General features: G+C 45.6%; 2 protein-coding genes across 3 annotated transcripts; one reads left to right on the top strand and one right to left on the bottom strand.

Annotated features, from left to right (window-relative positions):
* Window positions 1-4,698: 4,698 nt before the first annotated feature.
* LOC142564020 (proteasome assembly chaperone 1-like) lies at window positions 4,699-6,567 on the bottom strand. Its single transcript, XM_075674826.1, has one exon. The coding sequence runs from the start codon at window positions 6,526-6,528 to the stop codon at window positions 5,704-5,706; it is 825 nt and encodes a 274-aa protein (XP_075530941.1). The 5' UTR covers window positions 6,529-6,567; the 3' UTR covers window positions 4,699-5,703.
* A 198-nt stretch (window positions 6,568-6,765) lies between these two features.
* On the top strand, window positions 6,766-25,627 carry LOC142564019 (G patch domain-containing protein 11). 2 transcript variants are annotated; one of them, XM_075674823.1, is made up of 6 exons: window positions 6,766-6,932; window positions 9,179-9,414; window positions 12,938-13,173; window positions 17,809-18,024; window positions 20,093-20,174; window positions 25,511-25,627. In XM_075674823.1, the coding sequence occupies exons 1-6, from the start codon at window positions 6,883-6,885 to the stop codon at window positions 25,570-25,572; spliced, it is 882 nt and encodes a 293-aa protein (XP_075530938.1). In that variant the 5' UTR covers window positions 6,766-6,882; the 3' UTR covers window positions 25,573-25,627. The 2 variants fall into 2 exon arrangements, with proteins under 2 accessions (XP_075530938.1, XP_075530939.1); XM_075674824.1 differs by lacking the exon at window positions 25,511-25,627 and adding an exon at window positions 20,438-20,567 and having other exon boundaries at window positions 6,815-6,932.
* Window positions 25,628-26,277: the final 650 nt, after the last annotated feature.

Here is a 26,277-nt window from a genome sequence, read left to right as displayed (position 1 = left end):
CACCTTGTGTGCTGTGTGTTTCTTTCATTTCAAACAGGAAGTTCGACACCTTCAAAGAACCCTTAAAAGCAAGCTTTATCTAGGAACCATCTTCAACGCCACCTATTCAAATTCATGTAAAACGTAGAAATGCTTTTATTAAACAACCGTAGGGCCAATATGAATTAATTTTTTTACATTGAAGGGAGAAAGTGAAATTGCAATAATGATAAAAAGGGGGAGTATTAGGGCCTGGAATGTATCAGAAAGATTGCCTAAGATTGGTATGCTTAAAGAAAAGTGTTTACAAATCCGTAACCAAAAAAAAAGTGGTGACATTTCACTTCATGAACGCGGGTGACGCGCAAGCGTATGGGTGCTGTAGCGCACATGGCGCTATCAGCTCTTGTTGCACCTAGACACCTACTCTGTTCGCATCGTAGATCGTATTAAAGACTGCTCGTGCAGTCGTGCCATACGCAGGAGCCGCCGGAATAGAACGCTCTGTTGTAAACATTCGCTTACTATCTAAATGACCTAGAATGTCAGTGCACACAGGCAAACGTGAACACTTCGCACTCGATGACCGTGGACACTTGCCGTCAAAGTGCTGGCTTGAGGAAACTCGGCAGCAGCAGCAAGCTAAGTGACCTTCGTGCTTTCTGTCGCGCACACACAGCGCACGCAAAGCCACGAGCTGTGGGCTTCTTCATACTTTTCCCGGCACGCGATTCTCTTCACCTCCGGGCGCGCTTCCTCGTTCTCTTGGTTTGTGGTTTAACACAGACACCACCGATTCGACGAGCTGGCCAGTTACACTTGTGCGTCCTCAACAAGTCTAGGAGGCTACCAAAGGCGGGAAGCGAAATATTGGCGAATGGTATCGAAAGAGTGCCTACGCACCTTTACTGCTGAAAAGATTCCTTGGAACTTCTACCTGCCATTCCTTTTCTCTTTGTCTGCACTGTCGTCTCTTTGTTACACCACACACCAGACTGGAACCGCACCATAGCATAAACACGTCGCTGTGGCCGGCGCCTGCGTCAGTGATAGGGTTTAGCTCGTCACTATTGCGACAGGCGCTTTTGGTCAAGTGGCGTGGACCGTTCGGGCATCTTGTGACATCACATGGACGTGGAATTATCTAGTGCTTGCTGTTTGTGCAAGTTTGACGAACCACAAAAGCTAGCGCAGCACTAAGCAATGACGAAACTACTGAAACTCAAAAGCGCGGGTGGCACAGAGTCGAGCAAAAGCGAAACCTTTCGACCACCCGCGTCATTGTCAAGGGAGCTCTTTTTCCTAAAAATGAAATATAGAACTGGACAAGTAGAATGTTCTTTCGTCTTATATTTCATTAAAATGATGTCTTATAATGAGTGGTTGAATACTAGTGACAGAATTTAAATGAGGAGTGCCTTCGTCATAGGCCAAGTACTTAATTGTTCCAGGGGAGTCTCTAATCGTGTCCTGCATTTACTTCAGTTTCTAGATTATTAAGGCTCTGTTCCGATAATATTCACGCGTTAGAGATTCTCGAACACTAATCTATCATTTGTTTTACTTAATATTTGCCTTTAGTGTCCCTTTAAGCTGAATTTCAAAGCAGATTACTGTGCTACTGAAACTGTCTAGTGCATGCAAATTTTGGTAATACAGGCACTAAATTTTTAACCAGTGCTAGAAATCGCAAAAACATGCATTCTGGAACGGTAAGTCCAATATTTTGAAATATAGCCCAAGACATTGTTTTTAAAAATACATTTTTCTTTAGTGAATAAAGGGAAAGTTGGACATCCACCCATTCGTAGCAATTACTAAAAAAAACCATTAGTTTGCGTTTCCCGTATCCCCCAAAGGAACCCGTATGGGTTTCCTTTGTAGCAATTGCTACGAACGGGTGGATGTCCGACTTTCCCTTGCGGGTTTCCACAGAACTATTACGTCGAACACTTGCCTTTGCTTCGCGTTGTCGACAAATTCGACTTCGCCCTGCCATCTGCTAGCCGCCTGGTTAGCTCAGATAGTAGAGCGGCTGCCCCGGAAAGGCGGTGCTCCCGGGTTCGAGTCCCGGACCAGGACAAATTTTTCAACTCTGAGGCTTTTCTTTCGTGGAACCCGTATATGAGGCTTTTCATTCGTGGAACCCATGTGGTTCGTAGCAACTGCTACGAACGGGTGGATGACAGACTTTCCCTTTATTCATTACTCCACCTTGCAGGTTTCCGCAGAACTATTACGTCAAAGATTTTCCTTTAATGTATCGACAGTGGATGAAGTGCCTGCAAATGCACTTTTCCAACAGACCGTACCGAGAAGGCAGAGTGATCAACTACTGTGGTTTATTATTGTGATACTAATCTATACGGACACCAGGCACATTCATACCGTCATCGTGATGTTCCGCATAAAGTCCAAGGTTATAACATTGTTGGCGCCCCATATGCTGCATGTGCGAGGGTGAGCCGATGATGGCGCCTTAATCTCGCGCGTGCAAAGGAAGAAAGCGTGCCATTTTCCGTTGTGCGCAAGGCACCAGGGAGGGGGGCGTTCTACTTCGGCGGCTGCTGCATGTGACGAGTGCTGATACCTTGGTGTGCATTGTGTTTTCACTGCTTAGTTGGTGATGAAGCAAGAGGGAGCACGAAAATTAATTCGCCCCCTGCTGCTGTCGCACTTCGTCACTCCAGCGTTTTGACAGCGAGTGCATGTGGTAATCGAGGGAGATGTGTTCATGTTTGCTTGTGCACGCGACACCATGCTTTTTGATTTAGTTGGTGAATGTCTAAGTTTATTCGACCAATAAAACTCCTATACTTACTTTGTATCCTCTGCTAATTTGCTATCGCAATCTATCCTCGCATTTCGGGTGCAACTACTTTTTTTTAAAGCTATTTTTACATAAATGACCAGGGCGGTTCTAAAGTACCTATTATAATGAAGTCTCAGTTTCGCCCGAAAGGTGAAGCATCGGTTGCGACAGGAAATTAGTAGGCAGCTATACAATGTAAGGATAGCAGTTTTTTTGGGGGGGCCACATAAACTTGAAAACATCGACATTCTAAATTAAAAAGCAGGGTGCCACGCGCACAAGCAAGCATGAACACATCTGCTCGATTAATGGGGAAGCTCACTGTCAAAGCACTGCAGTGAGGAAACGCGGCAGCAGGAGTGAGCGAATTCATCTTCTTGCTGCCGCTCTCATCAACGCGAAAACAAAGCGCAGCGCGCACTCTTTGTCCGTCGCAGATGAATTTCTAGAGCAGCCCAGCCTGGTGCGCGCGGATACATGGTGCGGAACTTAACCCCCCCTACCTTTCCCCGAAGCCTTACACTTGACGGAAGGCAGTGCGCTTCCTTTCTGCCTTCATCCTCTGCGTGCACCCGATTGAACTGTGATCACCGGCGCACCCTCACACAAACCGCAGCAATGATTTCATCGCCTTTGGTCTTTTTACGGAACCACTAGGTGACGCAGACAGCGGAAATTCGTCTGGAGTGTCCCTATAATTGCTATTGCAATAAAACTGTTGCAGTCTTTGTTCTAAATCCACCGCTAACCCTTCGTGATTGGTCAAAATGGCGCCCTGAGCCATTTATAGGGCATAAAAAGACATTGGATTAGTTTTGCTTTATACAGGCCCTGGGGACTGCGCAGGCCTCCCAAATACCTAGTTCATTTGCAGCGCCCTCAGCCTACTTTTTGTTTTTTTGCGCCTCACCTAGGGAGAACTGCACCATTCGGCCTGCTTGAAGAAATTCTAATCTTGAAGCAAATTTTTACCAGAGCGAAGAAAACGAGAAAGGACAAAACATTGTTCTTGTCCTTTTTTTTTCCTTTGCGCTGGTGAAAATTTGCTTCAAGATAATGAACCAACTAACTTGCACCAGAGTCCTGGCTGCTAAGCTGGAGTTTGTGGGATCGAATCCCAGCCATGGCGACAGCATTTCTACGGGGAGAAATGCGTGAACGCCCATGTACTAGGTGAACATTAAGGAACCCCTGGTGGTCTGAATTTCCCGAGTCCCGCACTATGGCGTGCCTCATAACCAGATCGTGGTTTTGGCACGAAAGAACACTTTTTTGCTCAAGTTTTGCTAAGTTGTATTCTAATACACTATAAATACAGCTGCCCTGGCAGTTCCGACAGCAGCAAGCACAGCTGGGAGTGGCCGCGCGTGCTGCCCACTCGCCGGAAGCACCGAAAAGTCTAGCGTCATAAGCACAAAAATTGAGAAACTGTGCAGGAGGCGCCGCCACGTGGTGTGCACAATGTGAATGGCTGCACTCTTTTCGGGGAACGAATCCACTCACTATCACCACGCCCACTGCCGGACCACTCATTCCAAAGTTCTAGTGCAGTTTCAGTCAATTTTGTGCCTTTGGCACAGTTTGGTGCAGGAACTTGCATTTGTATCAAAATAGCGTAATTGGTGCAAGAGTCCCACCCCTGCATACATAATGCTGACGCGAGAATCTATGATGTATTTGTCGGAAATGCTCCGACTGCCTGTTTAGTTTAAATGACTCCACATGCACTTCTTTTAAATTGAGCATGCCTTTTTCTAGAAAGAAATTGAAGAGGTTCATATAAACAGATAGCCATATTAGGATATCAGAAGCAAATAAGCTTTTCATTGTGTTTCTTGGCTAATTACAAACATCGGCTTCAATGCAATGCTTGGGCAGCGCTGCAATACTTGGAAGAAGACATGCCATAAGGTTGACAAGCATTTAAACAATGCTGCCATTTAATAGCCTCGGGAAACAAAATATTTGGAGGTGTATGACAATAACGACAAACACGACTCAAACTCTTTCAGGCTGAAAAAGCGCAACAAAATTCGCAATACGCAGCGGACTGTTGATCCTCAATTATGTTCGAGGCACCCAAACTTGGCGACAACAACAGAACAATATGTCCACTACGCAATCTGTGCTTGCAACGATGTAGAGTGCGCTTATCATTTGCCAATGACAGAGCGACATAAAGCTCCAGAAATAAGTACCGAGTAACATTCAACGTAATATGCCCTGTAGTACACTGTGAAACACTAAATATACATAGAAGAGATCTTTCAAGTGATTTGATGCCCTACAAAGCGGACAGCAAACACATCTCACTTGTGAAATCGCCAGCATTATTGCTGCATGCAACGGACAAGAATGTCCTTGCACTCCAATAGAGGTGCACATAAAATCTGTCCATTACTCTTGTGAAGCTTTTCATAGAGACATGCAGGCAAAAGTGACTTGGTCAGTGCGAAGTCCACAGATATACGGGTGATGGTCAAACAAGGTACATGATTAAAGTGTCTTCAGCTTCTTGCGCATCTGTATCGGACTGCAGGTGACATCCTGGCATGTCTTGCTTACCAGGTAAATAAGCTGCAGTTTGTCAGGGGTTCGCTACGGGCTTGTTCAACTTGGTGTGCTTCAAGTATGGTCATCCGCCTTCGACTTCGGCAGCAGTGAACGAGGTAGCCTGGTAAACCGTGCCTCTGAGGTAACAAGCTCGTCAGATCGCTACAGACTTACGATTTCAGGTCACCGAGTGTCAAGAACACTCGCCGAAAACATGTTTGGCGTCAACAGATCATGTCATCAGAAGATGTCTGATGTGCGTTCGCTGTGTATTCTGCTAGTAAACCAGTCTGTTGACGCTAGCATTAGAGCACGACTAAATCGACTCCCTCCACTCCCTGAAACCGTGAGCTTCGACCTCAGAAGTACAGGTACCCACGGTCGATCTTGGCGTCCCGAACGCGCCTCAGCAGCTCGTTTCTGCAATTGTCCAGCGGCTGATTCAGGGCCTGCAAACAGTTCAACCTCAGCGTCGGTTCGAGCGCCCGCACCACCGTCGAGTCCACCTCGGGCGCGTCGGTGTAGAGGACAAACAGCGTTCCGGGCATGTCGCCCACCTCGCATTCGGTCAGCATGGCGGCGCACATTCCCGACACCGTGTTCGGTGTCTCCAGGTCCGGTATGGCGTCCTCCGTGCCGTTCCTGGCCGAGCCGAACGTGCGAAGCTGCCTCAGAAGCGGGAACTCAGGCCTGCCCTTGGACTTGTAATCGCTCGCCGGCAGCGCCGCGAACGACACAGAGGTGACGCGCGGAGACTTGGAGAGCTCGACGAAGTGGCGGGCGATTGGCGCGCAGCTCTCCAACGGCACTTCTTTGTCGCACAAGCAGTACAACACGCCACCGCCGTGATCCGAATAGTGGAGCAGTTTACCGAGGACGTCGGGACGGCGGCTGTAGTCGAGCCCCCACACACCCGATGGGTCGTTGGAGTCCTGCTGCTTTGTCCGGTTCAACCGGATGGTACCCAGAACTTGGTGGGAGTCCGGTACCAAGTAGCACTGCACAAAAATACTGGGTGCCACTCCAGTAGCCACGCAGACGAGGTCGTAGGCGGGAAGCGACGGGACGTCGTGGTACTTCTGGTCGAGGTCGAAGTAGACGCTGGGCGACTCGGCGTTCTCGTCCTCATTGTCGTCAACGGCTCGCGAGTGAATCGGCAGGACTTCACCGAAAAAGGTCGCCATGTTGACTCGGCGGCTTTTCTTGAGTGATGTCCCTGGCGATGCCGTGGGTACCGTACCATAGAGTGTGGATGCCGTCGCTGTCGCCTGAGACGCGGTTTTCAAGGGTTTAAATTAACTTTTCATTTTTTGTGTTGTTTCTTCTTTGTGTGCGACTGTTATTCTTTTTTTTACAACATAAATAGAGTATGCTTGCTATTTTACGGAATGACCGTCTTAATAAACAAACGATTTCAACACAGCAAAATCGACGCGTAAAAAATGGGCGATGCAGCAGCGCCTTAGCGAAAGCACCAGAGACGTTCCTGTGTCCGAAAAGTTCTTGTTGCCATAGAACGGTCTTACAAGAGTGCGGAGATGTCAGCTGACGAAGACGACTACATGTCGGCAAACTTCCTCGCTGAAAGGTATCGTCGGAGCCGGTACCTGTGTTTGAAATGCAAGCCTGTGGTGCCGACTTTTCAGTGAATGTTATTCCGGAAAAATGCAGCGTAACTAAATACACGTTCATTGTGCGCCCTGGCAGCTTGTTTTGAAGAGCATCGCTGCAGGAATCTGTTCAAAATCGTATAAATGGTGCGGCAAGGGTCTTATGTACGCGTTCTTAATTGGTCTCATTCATTAATCGTAGCACACTTCGCGTGCGCTTCCCGAACGAGCGACATCACGCTCTTTCTGTAAAAGAAATTCATAAATTCAATATACTCAACTTTTGTTACCTTACTAGCGCCAAGCAGTTACTTGTTTTGGCCATACGAGTCATGCAATTTGTTTCTTCGGCTCCGTGTCATCTCAACATCATACAAACAAGCGCACTGAAATGGTATGTGTAAGAGAGGTAAGTTCTGAGTGACTTAGTTCGCGTGTGTGCGTGTTTTAGGGGAACATACGTTTTATCGGGTCATAAGAGAAGAAGCTCCCCTTGCCTCACTCCCCCCCCCCCCCCACCCCACCAAAAAACAAAAACACAAATTTGCAGGAACCGTCGAGGATAATTGTCAATTAAGCGAATAGCTCAAATGAACGTGAAAGTGAGTGATAGGTTCCCCCCTCCCATGCTCCTTCCGAACCTCTCCGCAACCCAGTTTTTTTTTTGAGCAATTGGCTGGAGTGGAAGCTCCTGCAGCGTCTTACCTACCAAGGCGAAGCCAGCTGATGCCCCTACTGCACCTCTGAAATAGAGCCTTGTCATGTCCCTTCCGCATACAGATCAAACGTATTGACTCCGTTAATGTAAATGATGGGCTAAATAGACAATTAAAGTTGGTTGTTCCTGGCCAAATTATTATTTTCTGCCACTCATTGATGACATTAACTCCAATAAAAATTTGTCAGGTCACTCAGGCTTCACCCTCAAACCTGTAGCACTGAGATACACATCGACCATTATCTGTATGGCAAAATAAGCCATGCTAAACTCGTGTGGAGCGTGAGGCAAGCACTTCTTTTCCTTCACCATAAGCTAATGTTTTATCGTGCCTCTCCTAAGATGGCAACGGTGTGGCTTCACTTCGGGGACATTTCCACTCCAGAAAATTTTTTACGCCTCCTTGTCTGCAACTCTGTCGCGTGATAGCTCACACGCGACATTATCCCTCACCCTTCCTTGCAACTTGGTTACGGGAGTGCACGAGCCCTTTGCGTCGGCGCCTTTGATCGCAAATCAGACCACCGACCATCAACCACCACCAACCACAAAGACATGCGAAACAGGCAAAGAAAGCTATTAGATTTTTAAAAATAAACAATGCGCACCGATGCTCGCATCTGTCCGTCATTTTCTTGTTATTGCTGATCTTGTGGAAAAAAACTGATTTGGCATTGCTTAGCTCAAGCTCAGGTTGTGAAGAGGAAGCTCTACCTCCAGGCTAACTACGATTTTTCTTTTGAATGCATTTACAACACAGAAATTATTTCATTAGGCAGCCACTGAACTGATCTGACTGAAATATTTTGCATTTAAGAGAGAAAACTGATTTCTGCTGACTGTAGGAAGCAGAATTCTGATTTGGACCATCGTAGTATTATACAACGATTTTCAGAAATTGGTAAGCTTTAAGGAAAACTGAGGCACAATGTTTGCAAAGCTACAACTCACTACTAAAAACAGACAGAGCATCTGTAGGGGACAAATGTGGTGAGTGTACAGCTTACGTGAATTTGTTACAGTGTTTAAGAATATTTTGCGAAGGTCCTGTTCAGAAATTAGTGGCATAATTCAGAACAGCATACAAAGCCCTAACTTTGTCCGCATTAGGTCTATCTGTAGGTACAGTTCACAGAATTATGATGTCATTGTTTTATTTTTTAATTACGAAGTTGTAAGCTTGGCAATTTCCATTTTTCTTATTTCCAAATTTGAATTTTTCTAAAAAATTTCGAAACCTTTATAAAAGATTTGCTCCCTACAGAGGGTAAAGTTTAACTTTTTCTTTTAAGTGCAACAAACCTAATCGAATTCAGTGGCGTGGAAGCTGAGCGAAACATTTTCTCGTTTTCCACATACTTAAACGAGTGCTTCTGAGGTAGAGTTTCCCCATAAGCCAATTGTATTAGCATTCAGTGTCGCCACGAATCAGTACTGCCTCTCCGTTCAAGAAGTAGTGTTTCTTATTATTGCTCTGCAATTCCGTTCTGTCTATTTACTTTCAAGCGATGACTTGCGGCCCGGACTGGTCCACAGCCGTTCCACCAAGCGGCGCTTCGAGGCCGAGAAGAAGCACTACGAAGCGAATAAGATGAGCCGCACAAAGTCCACAAAGCAGCTCATGGAAGACACTCGTACTGAAGCGCTCAACAAACCCTTGGGCGAAGAAAACAAGGGTTTCAACCTTCTCAAGATGATGGGCTTCAAGCCAGGCATGGGGCTTGGCAAGGCCGCATCTGCAGGTACGTGCCACCCACCAACCATAGAGTGCTACGAACATTACTAGAGAAACTGTGGCACTAGTAGGGCTATCTCTCTTTACCTACACTTCATGCAGGCTCATGTGGACGAGTGTAGTAGAGCGGGCAGAGGCTGTGGCGTTTTGTGCTGCACTTGGCTGGCTGGATTGTAGCCAATCAGAGCAGACCCTGCTTCGAGTAAATGAAAAGCACCTGACTTCACACTTCATCTGTCATTGCATTCATTGGCTACCTATCTGCCCTATTCTGGGCTCTGCAAACACTATTAGCCAATGTACTAGTTTTCGTTCAGCGACAAACCTAGACAAACTCTCCAGCTAAATGCGGGAAGTTTGCAGTGCACAAAAACAACTCTATGTTCTTAGAAGATAAGGTCACTTTCTTAGTGGTACATAGTCGTGCCAGCACCTCATTTACGTGCCCACAGCAAACACTAACTGTCGTCTTCATACTGCTTGGCCTATGTAACATGTGCCAAAATTTAAAAATATGAAGTGCCATGTAGCTTGGCAGAGTCAAGGTAATGTTGCTTGTCATTGCTTGGAGCAAGTCGGACTATTTGCCGAGTGACTAGTCATGTGGCACATATTTGTATTTTGTGGGCTCCCTTTCAGGCTTCGCAGTGGTGGTCCAACTGCGCTAGTATTTGCACCATTTTGCTACAATTTTCGACTTGCCTGTTCCTGGCTGCGTCCACTCAAGTGCCATTTGCACCAACTGTGCAAAAGTGCCGTATTTTCGTGTTTTCACGGCAATGCAATGTTTTCGGTAGGGTTATGCAACTCGAGTCGACGACCGACTTTTCGGACATGCCCGATAATTCGGACGCCTTCGTGGCACCGCTGCGTTACCCCACATAGTCAGTGTATAAAAGCGTCTGAAATTTCGGGCACAAGAACCCTTTGCCGTCCGATTTTCGGGCTTTTTGCCATGACTGCAGGTCTGAAATGGCGTTGAAACGGCGTCATCCTCGCCAATGGCTTCGAAGCTTGGAAAGCATGACGTGCTTCATAAGGCCGGTTCCCAAAAGTCAGCTTCACCTCAATATAAGTGTTACGTGGTGAAGGATACTCAAAGTATTGCGGTGAAGTGTAGTAAGAGTGGGAAGAGGCAATTGTCACGGGGCACAGTATGTATTCCTTAATTATACATGCGGGCTCCTGTCACAGTACAAGCAGTGATACGCCTAATAATTGTACTGGCAGAGCTTCAGAACTATTTAGGATGTGCCTATGACGTTACCGATGAAGAGTCTATATCTGAATCTAGTTGCTCTACTGCTTCGGAACAGTTAAATTCTAAGGTGAAAGCTAAGCAAGCTAGGAAGAATGAGAGAAAAAGTCTGCAACATGCCCAGGAAACAGAGGAACAACGAGAAGAATGATTGCGAAAATGACAAGAAGCTGAAGCAGCTAAGCGAGCCACTTTAGAAGCTGAGTCTAGTCGTGCTAGACTAAATGAAACTATGAGACGACGACGTGCCCAGTAAACAGAAGAAGAATGGGCCGAACGTCTTGAAAAGCGGAGGAGGAAAATGCGTGTGTTTTTACTGAAGAACCTGTGCAAATAAGTGACTACATCGAACGAGTGGCTCACCAAGTCCAACATCAAGTTACACCACAGGCACAACTACAAGCATAGCCATGCAGATATTGCTTTCGCAATTCAACCAGGTTTAACCAGAGCTAAACCACAGCCAATTTTTTTCGAACCAGCTAGATTATTAGGACCTAACCGTAGAAGTGCCACCTACTTATAGAGCCAATGTGTAAGAGCAGCTGAAATTTCTCCTACAGTCATATGAACATTTCTGTTTATTTGTAGCACAAATCATTCTTTCTTTAACTATAGAGCAGCAGTGAACCATGTGAAACAAATTCTGGAAATTTTTATGAAGCAGTCTGCATTTTAATTGTAAAGCACTCTTTGGTGCTTTTAATCAAATTTTAGTATTTTCTGGTTCTGACTGCAGTGTTATTGAACTTCTTAGTTTGGCAGGTCTTAATTTCTCATAGCAGCAGAAGTACTGTGAGACAGTGCAGTGGGTCACTTCAGATCAATTCTTTTACTATCTAGGGTTCTTTAACATCACACAAAGCACAGTACATGAGCGTTTTTCTGCTTCACCTCCGATGGAGTGCGATCGCTATAAACGGGGGGCCGAACCTGTGACCCCATGCACAGCAGTAAAGTATCGTAGCTGCAGAGTTGCCGTGGTGCAGTGAAATATCTTTGAATTGTGAGAACGAACATTGCAGGTCTCATCTGGAGTGCACAGAAAAATACCTTATGGCTTGCAAGGCATGCAACAAAAGTACAGAAGCCTTTCTTTTTTTGTCTCTGTACACCGGCACCATTCATCTTCACACTTTATTTGCAGACATTTCAGTCTAAATGCCTGGTGGTATAATGCCTTTGGACAAATGTAAGACGCTTTTTATTTATTGTCTTTAGTGCTTTTTGATCCTGAGACATCAACTTTGTGTTGTATAATTGAAGACATGGTGCTAAGTGGGGCTGTGTTACACAATATCGCCTACATCACAATTCTATCACACACTATCACATTTACTACCGTGGACATGTGCGGTAGACGCCTTACAATTATTTCAGCACCTGTCTGACTCGGAAGTCCAGTCTCTTTAGTACCGTATTTACTCTATTCTAAGCACCCCCTTTTTTTCACGATCGTGATGCCGAAAGTGAGGGGGGTTGCTTAGATTCGAAATATCTAGAATGACCCCCGCTCCCTCTTTTCGCTGGGACATCACGACGAGATGGGTGCGAGAAATAACATTTAATTTTGCAAACATTCAAAAGAAAAATTGGTGCAGACAGTAAACCTACCGCTTGTGTAGGATGCTCAGTCACTATCACTGCCACTCGAGTTCGTCGCGCCGCTTGAACCGCTGCTCTCAGTATCCCACAGCAGGTCATCTTCCGTTCCGTCGAAGTTTGTGATCGAGCACTTTTTAAATGATTTGACCACAATGTCCACTTGGACCCTTTTCCACGCGTCCGAAATCCACTTTGCGATGGTTGATGGGGACGCTTTTTGCAGCTTTCCCGTCGGCGTCTTCTTCCGGTCAGAGTTTCACACCCACTCTTCGTACTCCTGTCGGAGATTGGCTTTGAAGCGCTTGCTGACTGAACCGTCGAGGAGTTGCAGCACTGGCGTCATGCCACCCGGAATCACAACCACGTCGCTATTGATGTTCTGAAGCTTTGTCTTTACCTCTGGGGTTAGATGGCCGCTAAACGCGTCCAACAGAAGCATCAACCGCGTGCCTGCAGGTCTGCCGAGCAGTGATTCCAGAGTGAGCAAGCGCGTTTGGCGGCCTTGGCTATGTGCTCTTCCTAACAAATAGGGGGGAGGGGGGGGTGCTTAGATTCGCATGCAAACTTTTTCCTAACTTTTTGGCGAAAATACGGTAATTTCTTTTATAGTTGTCAGATATTTTTTTCCCATCGGCTGCATTTGAGTCTTTGCTGCCATTATCTGCAGGCAGCTCGATCAAGGAGCCGATCCCCATTGTGGTTCGGGCAAACCGCGGTGGTCTGGGCCAGGAAACTGAAGCCCGCGAACGAATCGAAGCCAGGTTGAAGACTACATCTGAGGCAGAGTGCAACCGGATGGCAGAGGAGTTCAGGACTGCCAAGCGTAGCAAGGCCCTCTTGCAGCAGGTCGAAGGTGACTTGCGAAAAAGTCAGCGAGCGTGCTACAACCTGGACAATGCAAAGGTACAGCAGCTCCATCTGGTAACAGTCGAGCTTAGTTTTAGTGAAGTTGCGTCCATCATAAAAATGCTTTCCTTATATATCTGGTATTCTTAATAAGTGGTGTATGTTATGTCAAGCATCTTAAAACTCAGTCATTGACTGTATTTTACATTCTTGCTACCGGAGTACATATCTTCAGCCATGTGGAAACAAACATTTGCTTCGCTACAACTGATACTGTGTTGGATCCTGCATTTACCAGTTTTGTTATAGCAGGAGAATACTGAATGAAGTAAAGCATGGGCAACAAAGTTTTAGGTTTATTTAGTTATATTTGACAATTTCTTATATCTGTGTCCACTATAAATTTGATTGTATTATTTTTGTTATTGAAGCATTGTGTAGGGAACTCCTGTGTATTTATGCCATCGCTTCAGTAATGTTCATTGCCTAAAGCCTTTACAGCATGGAGCCCTGTGCAATGGAATAGGCTAGGTAACGATGGCAAGCAGACATGCAACACTAGTATTCTTCAACAGCAGTTCTAATTTTCAAAGCATTGATTATCTTGTTGATAAAAAGAAGGCAGGTAGCTCCACTCATCACTGAAGTAACGTAGTCTACTTTATAAAAAGGTCAACAGGTAATTAACATTTGTGTGACCTTGGTAAGAGCTTCTCAGGAGCGTAATTTGTAGTGATAATTTAGCGAAGCAGGTACATATTGGAGCAACCCCCCCAGTTGTGAAGAAAGGTTATAAGGGGCAAAGGTTAGTATGGTGGATGATGAGTTAGAAAAGAGAGGATGTAATTAGGCAAAATGAAGCATAGGCCTGGGAGAGAATTCCATAATCAGTGTGAATTATGCGGGGGCTAAACAGAAAAGTGCATTTACAATTTCTGCCTGATAGCATCCTTAATCTACTAAAATAATTCTAAAGATAGTTCTTACTGGAACTTAAAATAGTTGAAGGATGCCTAAGCTTCGCCTTTAAGAGTGGAACGCAATAGCATTCAAAGATCCCCAACTGCTTCTCATGCTTCCCGGCAACTGCAGCTTATGTAACCATAATGTTTACTGGGAAACACTGGTGGCGAACGCTATTCATGAAGGCGAGCTTTCTGGTAGAAATGCAGACTGTTGATTGGGCCCCGATGTGGTGGAAGCGAGTGCCATCTGGAGGTGTTGCAAGGAAACGGGTGTGCTGCTCCATGGCCTCCAACATTTGCACATGCTGGCGCACGCAAATCTCGGATGCCATGGCTGGTCTATGCATGGTAGAAATGCTGGAAAAGGGGTTGTCTTTGGGTTTCCACGTAACAGAATTATGTTTTTTCGTATATCCAAATTACAATCCGATGCTGTCACGTCTGTAGGTTGTGTGTAAGTCGTACTTTATAATTTTCCGGACGTATTTTACCTTGAGAAATTCAATTAGTTTAGTAACATCCTTGTGCTACACAGAGGGCCTGCATGGTTGGGTATGCGTGGCTTGGAATGATCTTTTGCCAAAACAGTCGATGCTGGACGTGGGACCCCGACGCCAGGTTTTCTGCGACTCGGGGCCCCTAATGCTGTCGCTTTAAAACGTGTCATGTAATTTTGCAACATTGAGGTGACCCATACATACTGTAGCTAGAAAAAGAATTCAGGTGGCTAAAACCATTCTAAGTAGTATGTTGCTTTAAAGGGAAGCTCTGTTTACCTATCTTGTGATTTGGCAGTTGCCGAGTAGAAGCTGCTGCTCAATAGAAGAAAGAAAATGACATGTTGATGTGACACCCTTGCCAACTTCTCTTGTGCAAGCCAGTACTTGGATATGTCTATTGCATGATTCAAGTCGCATTGCAACAATTTATTGATTAAAGCGAGAGTGTGCACTTTTCTGGTTGACAGTAAAAGTACAAGTCTAACGTTTGAGAAAGAAGCCACCGTCTGTCGTGCTGTCCATTATTCGAAGTCGGATGTCCTGAACCCCAATTCTGCAGTTACAGTGGGACAAAAATAGCTGCGACTGGGAGGCTGTGTTTAGAGAAGCTTTGTAGCATTCAAAGGTTTAGACGTTCAGACGCTGTGGTCTGTAGTGCCACTTTGGTGCATTTCTGCAAGGTCCAGCATGACGTGCCTTGTGTTTCAACATGTTTTAGTGACAAATAGAACCACCATCATGGCCAAGGACAGTTACGGGATGTATTGATCGCCAAAATCCTGTGGGCGTCCCTTATTTGTCACGCGCTGGCAACTTGGAAAATTATGTTGCGCTCACTGATGCTTTGTTCTGACCCACATTTTGCAGAAAGATTCACACTGTGCAGTAACACACATAGAATCTTTTCTTGCATTTATTTCAAATGTTTGACAAATTATGCTCTTTTTTTCTTGCAATATGTAAGCGAAAACAAAGTTCGTGAAATTAAATTTTTTGTGCTTTCACCCTTCAATATACACAGTAACCTCAGCTGCCACACAACTAAGCCAAGGAGTTAGAATTATCGTGCGACGTGCTGTGAATTGTCCAAAATTTTGCTCATCCTCATGCATTAAGTCTATGGAGTCGGTGGCTGTGCCATGGCGCTGTCTGAATAATCAAGTATGTCCGAATTATCAGTCAACAGCTGTAACAATATTCTGAACATAACAGAGTACCGTATTTACCCGCGTATAACCCGCCCCTGCGTATAACCCGCACCCCTAACTTTGAACTCGGCGGAAAAAAAAAAAAAAGAACTCGCGTATAACCCGCACGTTTACCTGAAAAAAAGAAAATGAGCGCTAGAAAGATGCAACTCACACTCAGTGATCATTTCGTTTTCAGAACATTTATTCAAACGACCGCCACCACGTCACTGCTTATCCGATTCTTAATCGTCGCCGCTCTCACTACTGCCATCCGAGGCTTCATCGCCACTCTCAAAGACGTAGTCGTCCTCGGAACCATCCAGACTATTACTGATCGCACATTTTTTAAAGCTTTTGCGCACCAAATCGGCCGGTATCGCTTTCCACGCATCCACGATCCACTGGCACAGCAATGGAATATCAGGCCTTCGCACGCGTCCCGTCGGTGTGAGGGCGTACATGCCGTCGGCCATCCACTGGGCATACAGCCGCTTCACGTGTGCCTTGAACGGCTTGTTCAGGCACACGTCGAGTGGCTGTAGCATGGACGTCATGCCGCCAGGTATTATGACGAGGTCGGTGCTGGTCTCGGCAAGGCGAGCCTTCACCGCATCAGTGCAGTGGCCTCTGAAGGAATCTAGTACGAGCATCGACCGGCGTGCCAGCAAGGCACCTGGTCTTCGCTCCCAGATTACTCGAAGCCAGTCACCGACTAGGCCACTGTTCATCCACGAATTTTCTTCCGCACGCACGATTCCTGGGGGCAGTGGAATGCTAGGTAGCGTCTTGCGTTTGAAAATCACATACAGGCGCAGTTTCGTGCCGTCAGCCAAAGCGCATAGCATGACTGTGCAGCGCAGCTTGGCATTTCCGCCGGTCAGCACGCCGACTGATTTGGAGCCCTTTTTTTCCATGGTCGTGTCCATCGACATCTCAAAGTACACAGGTGTTTGATCAGCATTTCCCACCTGAGACAGCAAATAGCTGTGCTCCTTCCGAAGTGCGATCACATATCGTTGAAAGTTCAACAACTTTTCCTCGTAGGCTTCAGGAAGCCGCTGGCACATGGTTGTTCGCCGCCGCATAGAAAATCCATGTCTTCGCATGAAGCGCTGAAGCCATCCACGGCTTGCACGAAACTCACGTGGAATGTTCAATTCCCGGGCCAACTTCAGGGCTTCCATTTGCGCCATCTCAGTCGAAACAGCGTGGCCACGACTTCTCTGCTCCTCAATGAACTTCGCAAGCTGCGTCTCGAGGTGGGGGTACGCGCCAGTCTTCGGACCCCGAAACGCTCGCCTGTTCCGGTTCGTTGCTTCGAGACTCTCTTTTTTTCTTCCTCCAGTCGCGAATGCACGACTCGTCGACGTCATGCTGTCTTGCAGCAGCTCTGTTGCCGATTTCTTCGGCAGCGGCTATAATCTTTAGCTTCTCTTTCGCTGTGAAACACTGCCGTCGAGTCGCACTCATGATGCCAAAACAAAGCAGGCAAACAGTGCAAACTGGGGTAAGTACACTAAACAGCGCCTAACGCGAGGCTCAACAATGCTGGCCTTTCGTTGGCCCTTCATCGGCTTGACAAGCGTCGATGACGATGGGGATGGCGGACTACACGGGGAGGCCGCCGCACATTGCGGTGAAGCCGACCCCCCCCCCCCCTCCCAAGGAAAAAATTCGCAGATAACCCGCACCCCCACTTTTTAAACGCGTTTTTTCACATTTTGGTGCGGGTTATACGCGAATAAATACGGTATATAATTTTTAGATAAATTTTTTATAATATTTCATAATTTGTTATCTATAGAACACCATGTATTTTGGACCTCGATATAAGGAAATGTGTTTATACACTATTTGTCTTGCCTTGTCCTCCTATCTGTTCATGCCATTGAATTCAGTTCAGATTACCAGCATGGCCCATGCCTGTGACAAGTAGAGTCTGTGAAATGACTTTTCAGGCTGATAATTTCACACACGCGCATACATAAAATCTCACGTTGCGCTCGTGCAAATACGGCACCTATTTCTTCCCTGCAGGACATCACAGAGCCTGAACAGCCGTGGTTCTGGCCACGCAGCACACATCCGAGCAGCGCAGATGGCGATGTCAGAAACGTGGTGTGCTTGGACGAAGACATAGCCGACGGCGGCATTGTTTCATCGGACGATGCGCTCGTGCCGCACAAAAGGAGCGGTGATGAGAGTGAAGATGAAGATGAAGAAGAGGCAGAAGAGGAGGAGGAAGATGTGGACGTGAGTGGCGTCGAAACCATTTTTGGGGGGAAGGGGGCACATAAGCTGTGGGATCAGCAGGCCATGCTCAACGCCTGTTACTCCTGCTCCCTCATAACCTTGAAGGGCCTCTGAACTACTTTTAATAATCCAAGGGTCGCATGCTACACTCCGGGCTTTTCCTATCCCTTCACACGTGATGCCCGACAAGGCCTTGCATGTGACGTCACCAGAGTAAAAGCTGTGTCGATTGTTCCACGCGTGAAGAACATAAGGTCTAGTCTGTCGCGCACCTGCTCGCCCTCTCGCTTGCCTGTCGTGCACAGTCGACCATTTTCACCTCGTTAGCGTGTTTTGCATTGCACGTGCGGGCGACTACAGCGCGTAGCTGAAAAGCACAGCGATCTGATAAGCGGAAGCGGATGGTGTTTTCAAGCAAGAAAAGGGTGCCAATGTGAGGTTCAATGCCGACGTAGTGTCCATGTGTCTTCAGAGGAAGTACACAATGAGGAGGAAGGAGCACTATTGGGGAGGCCAGTGAAGGCGGAAAAGAAGCCACTTGCTCTTTGCCAAGTAATCTTGGAAAAGCCGCACGGCTGATAATTGCCCAAATTTTTCATTCGCAGCCTTTCGATGGAACCTATGGAGACGATGTGTGCGACTAGTCGTCAATGGATACGACATAAATCCTAGCACATTGCCTCCAAGATTTTTTTTCAGCTCGCCGTAAGCAGCCGCCACCTAATCCTGCAGGTTGGGCCTAGCAGCCACGCGCACTGGCATTCCACGCTGTGGGTCCTGCGTCACTTCTGGGGAGTGCTAATGACAGTGTTTTTTTAGTTGCAGTAATTATGCTAGCATTTCGTCATTCATTCACTCTTATTTCAAGCATAGAATTTCGTACAAAGGCTGCTTTATGTCTGCAGCTCAGAATAATTTGGCCGTCTGGGGCTCTTTTAACATGCACCCAAAGCTCGGTACCCGAGCGTTCTTGCATTCCACCCCCATCGGGACATGGCTGCAGAGGCCGGGTATCAATCCTGCGAACTGTTGCGCTCCAGGAGGACACCTTGGCAGCTAAACCTCTGTAGTTAGTGCATTGACATCACCCACAGACATATGACACAGTGAAACTGCATAGGACAAATGCATACGGGTCAGATGAGCTATTGAGATTTGACTTTGTAAGGATAAAATACATGTATGGAGGCACCGCGCAGACAACCACATCACAATGCTAGAGCTTTTATGGAAAGAACCCAACACGTTTGTCAGCGTGAAACAATACTGCAAAAGCAATATCGCTTCGTATTTTCAGTCGTTACTGCTCTTACCACTTCTCTCCTCCTTTGAGGCACATTGGGGCTTTAGGGGGCAAAGCAGCAAACATTGCTGTGAAGCTGCCCTGCTAGGCAAAAGCGGCATTGTAGCTTGCGTTCCTACTCCTTAAAAATTTTGCATTTCTGTTACAGGCAGTGCGGCCATTTTCATCATAATCAAGCTATTTCTGTATCACTGCATCTCAAGTCCCCTTCTCGGTGATCTCCAGCCTTCTTACTTGCGTCAGCCAAACCCATCTCCAAGGCTGCAAGTGTAATCTGATCACACCGTCCAATTCCACACTGCCTTTGACTGTTTTCCTTCCCTTGGCACGTATATCCTAGTGTGCCAGTAGACTGCTGGTTATCTGTTCTGTGCATTATGTAACCCGTTAGGGCTCACTTTAATCTCCATTAGAATAACCCACGTTTCATCTCTTAACTGACATTTCTGTCTTCTCATCTCTTAACATCACACTTATGTTCCTTTCTACAGCTGGTTACGAATTCTTTATCTTTGTCTGAAGTTTCCTTGATAGTGCCCTAGTTGTGGCCTCACAACTGAATATTTTGTTCATAATCACTTTGTGAAGATTGCTGTCCGTCCTGTATCCCAAAGTAATAGTAGTTACAAGCATTGAATGTCTCTAATTATGCGGCTGTCATGCATTCTTGGTGACTTGTTACCCTTGCTGTATCTTTCACTAGAGGGTAATTCTTAACTTTATAATAATGTGTTGTAAACCTTGCCCTTTTCTTTGTCATTGCAGCCGTCGGAGAGGCTGAAAGCTTTGACTGAGTATCTTCGCCAACGTCACCACTACTGCATATGGTGTGTGATTCGGTTCGATGGTAAGTGTTTAGCTTTTTCTTTACTAATCTAGAAGCTTCTGGATGCTTTCCATCATTAACAAAAAGTGGAAGTAGACATGGTTTTTAGAATGAAACAGAAAACCTAATCATTATCCAAGCAATATCAAATGCTGCAGTCATTCTGGCTGTTGGGCAAGTTCGCTGATCAGTATTGCTTGTTCCTGTTGCGATTCTGCTGCCATTTCTTCCCTGCCTTTTTTTTTTTTACCACTTCTGAAAACATCTCTTCCTTATCTTCACAGCCGACCAGTTAATGCTCTCATCAGCTGGGAACCCCAGTGCTTCTGCAAGGTGCACATTTCCTACAGTTGTGCCATAACAGCGTCGCCTGTTGGTGACATATGTAACTGCCCTGGCTCGAATATTTGTTTGTGTTTTGTTATTGATGTTTTTCTTTGGTGCACTATTGTGAAGACTGCACCTTGCTACAGTATATTTTTCAGGTTATTATTCTTTGCTTTCTCTATTTCCTTGGAGAAATCTATAGCTCTGCTGTCTAATAAATGACTCTTTGGCATTTCACTGCGATTAAGCTAAAATATTTAAGTCTGGAACGCAATTTAGATGTTCCAGTTGGGTACATTTTGTTACATTCGTATGTGTGGCAAAATGCACTAGTGTTTTTGATGATTTTCCTGGACGTTGAAGCTTATCTTTGGTGCATTTGACGTGTCGCTCTGGTGCCCAGTTTTCCTTCCTCCAATATAACTGGCATTTAGTGGTTTCAAGATGCAACCTTACAGCTGTAGCTGTCATGGGTTCACTCCATGGTGTTTCTCAATATATTACATAGAGAGAAATGGCACCACCGTCTACTGGAGTTCCCTAACAGGCGCTCTGTCGTCATGGGAATGACAGAACAGTGCCCACTCTTTTTATTCAACTGTACTGCATTTTTCGATTATGTTTATTCACCTGCAGTGCCTAATCAAATGAAGGAAATCAAGAACAGAGGACAAACTGCCACAAAGTGAATGCGAATCCTGTTGTTTGATGTCTAACTTGGTGGCCTGTCAATACTTTTTATGCTTTATACAGTGAAAACTTGTTCATTCAGAACTCGTTCATTCAAAATTTTGGATAATTCGAAGTAGCCGCCGCAGTCTGTCCAACGATATATTGAAAGCAATATGTAACACATCATGCTAACTCGCACTAAAATCCGCACCGTCCCTGATAATTCGAACTCCACATCATCGTGGATGGGGAGAGTGCTAGTAAGCAGGGGCATGTTGGCAAGGCTGGTGTCGCTGCGTGGACCTTTTGTTTAGGCCTGACTGCAGAAAGACGCGTTTGCGCCTGGCCAGGCACGGCCAACGCCTCTGTTGCAGGTCGGTTCTCTCCCTCTCTCACAACCTTCAAGATAAACATGCGGGCATGGTGCTGCATTTCTTTCTCTTTTTTCTTTCTTTTTTCATGTTGCATATTGGAGGCTATGTGCTTTCTCTACGAGGTGTTCTGCCGAGAAGCGGCACCAGGTAACGTCTAAAACATGGCGGCCGCAACGTTTATCGGCGCTCGCAGTACCAAAAAGCATAGCCTTTGAGATTTGTGGTGTTATTCAAAGGAGAGCATCGCTGGGATACGTGTTTGGACACCACTTGCAGGTATAGTGGGACTCAGCAGCATGTAGCTGATGCAGCTATGAATGTACGACGAAGACCAACATCGCAGCATGTTGTGGTGCGTTTCGCGAGTGCACTTTAGAGCGCAGTTCTTGTTCTTGCGGCTTGTTCTTCTCCTCTCCTACCTCCCTTTCTCCCGCTTTCCTCTCCCTGTTGGTGCTGAGCCGTGTTGCCTCAAGGGCTGCAGAAGATAGCACTAAGCTTTCCTTTCTCAACACGAACCACCTCTCTCGGCAGTTCAAAGGCATCTTATAGCTCAACACTTTCAACATGTCACTTGCGCCCAGTCACGCTTGCACTGAGCCAGCCGAAACGCCGTCCCTTCTATACTCCGACATGTGCACCGTCTGCTGCTCTCTTCGGAGCATGTGCAGAACGATCCCCAACCAACACGCCACTTTGAACGGCTGTCTGTGACCATCGGTGAAGCGGCGTGGACACCTTTCTTCTCCACACCATGCATTGCGGGTTGGCCCGTCAACGTAACGAATCTGCGGATGGTGCAAAAGCCATCTTGACGTTGAGCACATCACCGCATTGGCCACATCTGGTTACGTTGGCTGCACCAGTGCATTGAATAGTTGTGCGTAGTTGTGCAGTGCATACAGTTGTTCCCACCAACGTGACGTAGCATCCGCGTGCTCACGCTACGTCGGACTGTATGTGCGCCTTAACCGAGCAATTTCTTCTTTCTTTCATTAGTTCGAATTTTGTAGAATTTGAATTTTCATAGCATCCCCGCAGAATTCAAATGAATGAGCTTTCACGGTATAATTGTACATTAAGCATGATTCGTCGTGATTGAATAAAACACATTGTGTGATATTAAAGTAGAAACTGCTTTGGACGTGCTGTTTTAGTATAAAATGAACCATTGTGACAGATCGAGTGGTGCAAGCCAAGTGCGCCCTCGAGGTGTCCTGGCTTTCTGCCAGTGTAAAGCCACCATATCTCGACATACCCATGCATACAACAGCATAACAGCGCCATTTCTTCTAGGTAATCTAGCGAGAAACGCTACGGTTCACTTAGTCGTTTTGATGTCTGACTGTGCCATCACTGGTATCCCGAGATCCTTTGCAAGAAAATTGCAAAGAAAGAAAAAGACTCATTGTGCCGTGACGATTCGAACTTGTGAATAGTGAATGGGCAGTCCAGGACTCTGCCTCTCAGCCACTCCAGTGATGCTACAGCACTTGAGAACACTGATACCAGAGAGCGTTATTACACCAGCAGCTGCCATGACTGGCTAATGCTCGCTCAACATCTGTGTACTGTATATAGCTGTTGTTTACACATTCTTTGTGTGCTACCACATTGCCAGTTACGAAGGCGATTCTAAGTTACCTTCTTCTACATGTAATGACAATGTATGAGTCTGCTTCACCTTCATTACTCTTTTTCTTCTAGCGCGTGGCTTCTTCTCATCTTTACTGGATGACGCTGACATAGTCCTATTTTACTTGAGGATATCTTGATGCCTGTCAATGGGGTACCCCAGATATAAATTTAAAAGCCAAACGAATCCAGCAGCGCGAAGCTAAAAGGCTGTTTTAGTATACTCCAGTGGCAAGGTCAGGATAGTTAAGAGGAGGAAGAATAGCCGACTCTTTTCACTTCAACACCGGAAGGTGCAAATTGTACAAATGAATATGACTCACACTTTTACTTCTCGCAAGGTGATTGCTTGCTCACACTTGTGAATGTTTACTTCAACAAACATCATACAAAACCGACTAAGGCTTACTGCACGGTATATTTCGACAGCTATTGTGTCGATGCTTCGAGTTACAAGTGAAACTTTTTTTTCTTTTCTGCATAGCAGTTTACTGTTTTTATATACATTACATAAAGGTGAAATTGGTTTTCATTATAACCTTTGAATGCCGTCAAGTTATGTGTATAATCATATTTACTGATGTCAAACAATAGCTGACTGTTTCGCCCTGTGAACATTGACCCTTGGATATCTTGATGTTCAAGATATCCAACACTTATATCAGCACTATTATGTATTGAGATTTCATGAGTCCTTGAATTGCCCTCCTTTATTACCAAGTAACGGAGATGCCTGCTAATTAGAAAACAGTGGTTTCTTTGTTTTGTACAATTGTCACACATTGATCATGTTTCTGATCTAAGAACACTGTTAATTAAGGGAAAATGAGGCATCCACCCAATTGTAGCAATTGCTACAAAGGGAACCCATATGGGTTCTTCGAAAGAAAAGCTTTGCAGTTGAAGAAAAATTTGTCCTGGTCCAGGACTCAAACCCAGGACCACCACCTTTCCTGGGCAGCCGCTCTACCATCTGAGCTAACCAGGCAGCTAGCAGGTGGCAGGGTGAAGTCGAATTTGTCAGCAACTCGAAGCAAAGGCAAGAGTTTGAATTTTTCTTCAACTGCGAGGCTTTTCTTTCGAGGAACCCATATGGGTTCCCTTTGTGGCAATTGCTATGATTTGGTGGATGTCTCATTTTCCCTTAATTACTTCTCTCCACCTTGTGGGTTTCTGCAAAACTATTATGTCTAAGAACACTGTGCTTGCTGCTCTGCATTTTTAAGGTGATAACTTTCTTTAGCTACCTTAGCCACTTTGGATGGTGGGATGATCCCGCACAGCAAATGGTGGCACGTACCCATGAACCAAGTTGTCTGCTAGCTTGGGTCACTAGGCAGGTGTCGGCGTGCCAAAGAGAAATGGGTCACTGGGTATCTACCCAAATGGACAACTTCCTGCAGGCCTAGTAGTCAATTCAGGTCAATGGGTGTCTGCCTGAACAGACAACTTTGGCATGGCATATGTGATATTGCTGTGTGCCATAGTGAAACAAAAGGTGTGTAGCCATAAGTATATTAAAGCGATAGCAGCTCATCCAGAACAGACGCCTCTGTGTCGAGTGCGGTCACTTGATGCATAGGTGTTGCAGAGAAGTCGCAGCCAGGATACTAAGGGTAGCGGAGATTCCTATGGGGTTTCAAACGGGTGTGCAATGATTTCAACAAGATGTACTGTGTTGTAGTATCATCTGGAATATCAGTCAGCAGTGAGATTGCCACTTTGTGTGTCTGCTGATGTAAGCATAAGTTTGAGATTTCTTTCTTTCTTTTGTTACGGAAAGAGGGAACAAGAGCTAAAGGCCATATGGCCTGACAGGGGCTCTTGCTCCTAAGCGTGTTCAGCTTACATGATAGGTCAGTGTACGAAAAAAGCAAATATAACAAGAACGAGCAAGTACTATGTAGAAAATACAAATAAACAAGATAGTTTCTACATCATACAATGACTATGTGAAAAACATTTTATGCTTCAATTTTTGTTTGTTTTTTGTACATTCACATTGCAGCGCAGGTTAAAGCATACATATATAGTGCATTAAAATTTTTGTGCGATAGTGTTTTATGTATGAGTAATTTGATAATGTATGAGAAGGCTTTTTATATGTTGCTTATATGAGGTGCATAAAAATCAATTTTTTGCTCAATGATGTTTAGTAGCCTTGGTACTTGATAGTTTATATCCGGACGTCGTGTTTCCTGATTTTGTAATCGTGATCACATAAGGCTTCGTGATTCACACATTGCAGGTCACGCATGAAAGCTATCGCTTATATCTACAATCATCTTCAGTGGTTTCTGCTAGAATGTACTTAGCACAAGTTCTTTACCAATTAACATTTTCTATTTACAGATGAGGAGGACATGGCAACATGCTGTCCCGGGCCAACAAGGGCAGATCATGATGATGACTGAGCATGTGGAAGATCATCGTTCACTGTACATAGATTTATTAAATATTTTCCATGTATATGTGGATCACTGCACTTAGGAGTGACTTGTCTTAGAGGTTAAAAAAAGAGCTACCAAGTTCGTTACGTAACTTGTGAAATAATGTACTGACTGTAGCCTTTTGTATATGCACATTTTATTCATCCATGATCCATATTGCAAAACATTAACTCGGTAAACTCTGTGCACACATTGTATTGTGCAAGACTTTGGGAGTTGGTGCCTCACGTCTGCATGTCCTGAGGCAGACAGCCTCGTATTTGGTTTTCCAGCCTGTGCTAGACAGCTGAACCTCAATATAACTAATTATAGGATGTAATTAATTAAATATAATTCTTTTCTTGTGGACATCAGCATATAATAATGATTATTGTATCTAATGATAGTCTTGTGTTGAGTGCGACTTGATCCTCTCAACTTTCAGCTGTATGTGCGAACAACATAGTAACTGGGTGGTTTTGCTGGCTGCAGGCATAAACTGTTGGGAGATTCAGCTTTCTCACGGAACCCATGCACCGTTAACTTATGGTGGTGATTGTGCTTGAAACAAAACGCATTTCGCTGCTTTAATGCCCATGCACACACGTTTTGAAATTTGACAGGCTCCCTTGGCTGCATCGCACATGCTTGTGCAACCTGAAGACAATAGACCTTGATCGTTTCAGTGGT

This window comes from Dermacentor variabilis, chromosome 11 (assembly GCF_050947875.1).
Source record: "Dermacentor variabilis isolate Ectoservices chromosome 11, ASM5094787v1, whole genome shotgun sequence".
NCBI classification, from domain to species: domain Eukaryota; kingdom Metazoa; phylum Arthropoda; class Arachnida; order Ixodida; family Ixodidae; genus Dermacentor; species Dermacentor variabilis.
Note: the sequence above shows the minus strand (reverse complement) of the source record. Positions and strands in the feature narration are given on the sequence as shown.

Excerpts from the sequence above, each read along its gene's own strand:
- LOC142564020 (XM_075674826.1), bottom strand. The coding sequence starts at position 6,528 with ATGGCGACCTTTTTCGGTGAAGTCCTGCCGATTCACTCGCGAGCCGTT.
- LOC142564019 (XM_075674824.1), top strand. The coding sequence starts at position 6,883 with ATGTCAGCTGACGAAGACGACTACATGTCGGCAAACTTCCTCGCTGAA. Across the intron at positions 13,174-17,808 it reads ACAACCTGGACAATGCAAAG|GACATCACAGAGCCTGAACA; the intron begins GTACAGCAGCTC and ends TCTTCCCTGCAG. Across the intron at positions 20,175-20,437 it reads GTGTGTGATTCGGTTCGATG|CCGACCAGTTAATGCTCTCA; the intron begins GTAAGTGTTTAG and ends TTATCTTCACAG.